The sequence below is a fragment of the Berghia stephanieae genome, chromosome 10 (assembly GCF_034508935.2).
Source record: "Berghia stephanieae isolate SIO BIC M18660-M18661 chromosome 10, UCSD_Bste_1.3, whole genome shotgun sequence".
NCBI classification, from domain to species: Eukaryota; Metazoa; Mollusca; class Gastropoda; order Nudibranchia; family Aeolidiidae; genus Berghia; species Berghia stephanieae.
In genome coordinates, this window is record NC_088369.1 from 27,548,494 (window position 1) to 27,554,493 (window position 6,000).

A 6,000-nucleotide genomic window follows, 5' to 3' on the forward strand; every position below is an offset into this window, starting at 1 on the left:
ATAGCAACAACAATTTCATTCGTAATAGTATACTCAGTTCACTTCCTCTCAGATTCTTAAATTACTTAATGATGAGATTTCTAATGGTGTCATAAAGAGTTATCTGGTTACAAAACATTTGCTTATAAACAATCAACTCACATCTTTAGCTAAGGAATCGAGACCGGATTCCTTATAAAACTGTATTATCTCCTCCTTGCTACTGCCTGCCTTGGACGGTGTGCCAGGACTCACACGCAGAGGGCTGCCTTGACCTAGGGGCCAAATATACAACAATGGATAATGATCCCAGGATAAAATGAGAGTAGGAAGAAAAGTTCTTTCAGATTTTACATCAGTAGAAAATATAAGTAAGGGTACTCAAAAGATCAAAAAGATCTGCAGGCCTACCTATCTCTACAAAAAAAAATAATTAAAAATATCATAGGCAAAGGAATTTAGGACTAAACTATATAAACATCTTAAATAATTTAAAGTTTTATTAATGATATGGAAATTAAAATTCTATGACTGAATAAATATAAGGGGCTTTGAAGCGTTAATCAATCTACAGAGCTAGATTTAGTGACTAATATTTTTCCATGAATTTCAGGTGCATGCAAGTCTTGATCTGCAGTCCCCAAGAAATGAAGACAGAGTGGAAGACATATTGAAATCGATCCCCTTGATCACATCAATGGTCTTGGAAAGTTTTAAATTGGTGGAAAATCTCCAAACTGTGAAAACAAAATACACTAAAAATTTGTTTTGTGTATAAGGGTTCTATGGCGCTTCCAACAACTTTAGGTCATTTCAGTGCCAATAAAAAGACAGAAAATGGGATTATCAAAAAAGTCAAGATTAATGAAAAGCACACAAGAGTAAGTAAGACAAAGGGGAATGGTTCAAATAGGGAACAGGTATAGTTTCCAAGAGCACACCATCACAATGTACTTAGCTTGAAATCAACTTACTTAAAGTCTCACCTAGACAAGCACAGGATCCCACTAAGAGGAATACACTAAAATGCTTTCAAAAACTGATATTCAAAACAAAAAGAATATTATGTAAGTTACAGCTAAGTGGATCAAGGGTGGGAAACACACCCCTTGTGATTTTCCTCACACTTGGCTCAATTGAAGATACTTATGAGACATGAAAAAAAAAAAAAATTTCAGTTCAGAATATGGATATTTGAATTTTTAACAATTTTTAAAAATTTTGTCTCAAAACGTGTCAAAATCAAATTTGCTCGTGGGTCCATTTTTGAGAGGCTATAACTTTTTTATTAATCAAGCTAACTCTCTCAAATTTGGTAATGCTGTACAACTTTTAGCATAGATTACAATTATTTGAAGTAAAATGAAAATATTTATCAACTTTTGGAGTTATCTGCCCTTGAATATGGCTCCCTGTGCTGTTCGGCAAAAAAATGAATTTTTTCAATATTTTTTTTCAGTACTTTAATGTTTCATTTTTGGTCATTGGTGATTTGAATCTCAATAAATAACATATGGTCCAACATAATATAGCAAAAATATGGGTCTGGTATTACAACTTTTTGAATAAAAACGCATAGCACGTACTGCGACGTGCACCAAAATCGCAAATTTTTGTCAACTTCAAGGCTCAAAATGGTCAAAGATGTCGACTGGGATTTGTTTCAAAATTTGATATATGGTGCAGAGACACTATTTCTATAAGCACATGGAAGCTCTCCTTGTATTTTGAGGTGCTTCACGGTTCAAAAGATTTTAAATTGGCAATTGAGGGATATTTATCATTTGCAGCGCCCTGAGAAAGAAGACAAAAAAAAATTATTTAGAAAAATAAAAAAGTGGCAGAACCAGGTTTTGAACCCACAGTGCAGATTCTGACAGGCCTTCTAAAGCAGACGACTTAACCATTAGGCCATGACCCCCACATGAATGTCGACGCAAATCGTGTATATAGTAACCATCGACTGATTTATTGGTGGTTGATATTATTTTTATGCTTTTATTGATAATTTATTAACTTTACTTAACGGCTGCGGCTATTCCAACTCAAGTCTGAATAGTCTCCAGTGCGCAGGTGCGATAAACAGTTAATCAGACTCAAGCCTGAATCTCCTGGTCTCCCGCTGCAATATAGATTTTTTAATATATTTTTTTTGGTATTTGAAAAAATTTCAGTTTATTGTAATTTTAATTATTCCTTCCATAAAATATTATCCAAATGAAAATAATAAATAATGCAGGCCTAGAAGTGATTCAGGAAAATATTTTTCCCTGCTTTTTTTCCAGGCTCTGGGGAGAATTTTAAGGTAGTATTTTCAAGCATGCTCATCAAATCTAGACCAGTTACCACTACCAGTAGTGTGTTCGATGAGGGATATACCGGTATCTGTGGAGACCTTGAATCGACAAAGATTTCAAACTCTAAAAGAAATGGCTTATTGAATAATAAAATGTGTAAAAGTACATTGCTTTAACCTTGACCTAAAGTCCAGTTTTCATAAACGAAACAGATACAAATTCTAAGCCGATCGTTCGCAGGTTGGGTAATGATTACGCAGAAAAATACATGTTGGGTTGTTTCACCTGGATTTTTCTCACGGTCTTTTCCCGGTCCAAGGCAATTTTCACAGAATTTACCGGTTGGGAATTTTCAAAATAAAACTCCCGGCTTTTCCTGGTTTTCCCGGCCCACTTCGAGGCCTGATAATGGTATAGCTACTACTACTCTATTTGGCGAGAAAGACAAAATCATCGATCATTTGGAAGTCCATTAGAAATTTAAAAGAAACGAGTTAAAAACCTTCAAAAGGAACAAACGTCCGTCAAAGAAACTGGTATAAAGGAAAAGCTTTTCTAACGACTTTACACAATGTCCAGATAAAATCAGGAATTAGAGACAACATTCATTCTAAAGTCCGAAGTAGGGATATCAACTGAGAGACTGATTTGGACAAAGGGAGCATCATTCGACACCCGAGTTTCTGGTGTATTTTGTCACAGAATAATTCGACACCTGAATTTGGGGCGTGGATTGTCAGCAAAGAAATCGGCATCCCAAGCAGGGTAGAACTTTTTTTTGGTAAAAAATATTGATGCTGTTTTCTTGGGGTAGGGGGCGTTGACAAAAATTCTACAATTGTTCCTATTTGCAAACACACAAACCATCAACTGCACGACCATCTCTCTCTCTCTTGCTTTCTTTCTTTCTATCACAAACACACACACACATATGCTCTCTCTCAGACCTAAGTGACATCAACTTCGTTCTACCTATAGGTCACATTATTCTGGCACAGATGACTTAAACAGCAAAGGGTATACAATTACAGATACTGTGCGACAACCTCGCAACACAGAATGCCGTGCGTTTAGCGAAAAAGCTTAAATACTCATAACATCCACCAACCGAATTAACTCACAAGATGATGTGTAACCTTGAACGTTTTTAATTCTGAATGATAGAAATTAGTGAGAACTAATCAGAACAAATGGCTGGTTAAAAAAAAACAAAGGGCTAAGTGATGTCAATTTCCTTCCTTCTATTTGCAACATCTCATAATAATAGATGACCTAAAGCTTTATGTGTAGAAATGGTATATATCTATCAATATAGATAATATGCGCTTGGCTAAGAAGTGCACAACATTGCCATCCAAAAGTATAACAGACCAACACACAAAACAATGTGTAACCTTGAACGTTTATAGATGGTGTGTGCTTGGCTAAGACTAAGAAGCTCACAACGTTGCCATCCGGAAATATAACAGACCAACACACAAAACTATGTTTAACCTTGAACTTTTATAATCTGGTTAATACAGTTTAGTGAGAACTAGTACTCATAAACATGAATGGCAAAATACAAGTACGATCACCCATCGCTACGCTGTGTGGCCTTGAGCAAGTCATCTCCGCTGATGGTAACTGTGGACTGCGACTGACAAGGAAGACGATTGATTTGATTTCACCGGTTTTGTACGGTCACATGTACTGCGCGGTTCGGGTGTCGAATTATCTGGTGACGAAAGTACATCCGAGTTTCGGGTGTCAAAAAACATTCCATTGGGCTAAACAGAATTTTCTCTGAACTCTTTGTTTGCTTCCATCAGTCACACTCTTTCCCACCACCAGTACTGTGTTCCACTGTGTTTGCGCATGGCCATTGGTAGTTGAGTCCAAATAGACACAGGAGACTATTCAGACTCGAAACATTCCAAATTCTGGGATGTGGATAAATGTTTAAAAGAGCGGAGTTTTAAAGAAGTGTCTGTGTATAACTGTCCATCGTTATTGCCAGACAGTGTTTGCCAATAACCGTCCATTGTGGACTTTAACACCTTAACTTTTCAATAAAATCAAATTCAGGGCAAAGTTATATACCACATCCCTGAACTCATTCCAGCAAAATCCTAACTCAAATGTCAGCAGCCATTTAAGACCAGTTGTGAAATCCAAATGGTGGTCACTACCGGAAATGCAACACTTTCAGGTAAAAAAGTCCATCAGTAAATAACAAAGGCAAATAGAGAGTAGGCTGTTATTCAGGAAGTTCCTAGCACTGGCTTTGTTTTGTTATTTAATTACATCTTTTATTTTATTGTTTATATCGGAGGATGGAAGTTGTTTTTTGTCTTTATTTTTTCAATGGGACTTTTGCCCTTCATGTCATTACTGGGAATAGACTCCCTAGGAGTACATTTTTCAGCCTTTAAACTAGTACTAGTATACTGTTCTTCCTCTAATCTAATTTTCAAAATTGTGGTACCATTAGAATCGTGTTGAAAAGCGCTTTAAAATGATACAGGATAGGTTTCATTCAGCTCAATCCAATTTGATTTTTTTTTTTTTACCAAAGTTCCTAATAATTAATCGCAGTGGCTATTTTTACAGTCCCGTAAAGATGGTTCTCGGGGCTATTTTTACAGTCCCGTAAAGATGGTTCTCGGGGCTATTTTTACAGTCCCGTAAAGATGGTTCTCGGGGCTATTTTTACAGTCCCGTAAAGACGGTTCTGATGGCTATTTTTACGGCGTTGCGGTAATAGATTTATAAATAGTAACAGATTGGCTGAGTAGACGCCATTAGCTCTAAAACTCTCACTCACTTCGTTCAGGTGCGGCGAGTTAGCAGCCTCTCTCCCTAGAAAGAGGAGAGCTAACGCTATGTAGCTCCTCTTTCTAGTCTCTCTCTCTCTCTCTCTCTCTCTCTTCTCTCTTTCTTTTTACTTTCTCTTTTTTTCTATCTCTCTCCCTCTTTCATTCTTTCCCAATCTCTTTCTTTCTCTATTTCTCCCCCCTCTCTCTCTCCCGGTCTTTCTACATTCTTTCTTTGTTTCTCTCTCTCACTCTTTCTTTCATAGACCTGTAAATGAGCTCTATAAAAATTGACTGAAACTCTTCGACAAACTGAAGATTCAATTATTTTTTTAAAAAATAAGGGCATCATTGGAAAGGAGAGTGATAAATACAATATATCAAAATAGTGGGTGTTATTTCTTACTGGAAGTATGACTGCCATAATTTGATGTAGAAGGAATGCTAAATAAGCATGTCATTCATATAGGTAAAGATGACTTCATCAAAGTCATATTCCTGCCTCTGGAATTTTTTTGACATAGAAAAATAATCACCATTATCATCTTTAACTTCTAGCCATGACCAATTGAATTTATTCCTCACGGGACTCGCATCTACTTTATCGATGCTCGACAAGTCTGAATTGCGATCCACAAACAGCTCAGCCATTGTGACAACATTAGAATAATGTAGCAATGAGCAAACTTGATTTTCAATCAGTAAATGACAGAGAAAAAAAAACTTAAATAAATATGACTTCAGGCCAATACACTGAATTATTATTATTAATAAGTAGAAGTGAATTATCAAGTATCAAGAAGAAACTTCGGCAGGCGTAGCGGAAAAATTCAAAGAATCAAAATGAAGGTAAATCGCCACAAAACAGCAAGCTCGCTTGGGCTTGAGCAAAACAATGCCAGAAAACGTCCTGATTTGCACGGGAATTA

General features: G+C 36.4%; 1 protein-coding gene across 2 annotated transcripts in view; it reads right to left on the reverse strand.

Annotated features, from left to right (window-relative positions):
- Positions 1 to 6,000, reverse strand: part of LOC144980904 (transcription factor Dp-1-like) — a 33,938-nt gene that overhangs the window by 24,913 nt on the left and 3,025 nt on the right. For both annotated transcript variants that reach the window (XR_013646982.1, XM_078928813.1), the window contains exon 2: positions 142 to 254. Coding sequence is in view for 1 of the 2 variants with exons in the window: in XM_078928813.1 (XP_078784939.1) it covers positions 142 to 254 (113 nt within the window). In the remaining variant the exon portion in view is untranslated. The remainder of the gene's footprint in view (positions 1 to 141; positions 255 to 6,000) is intronic.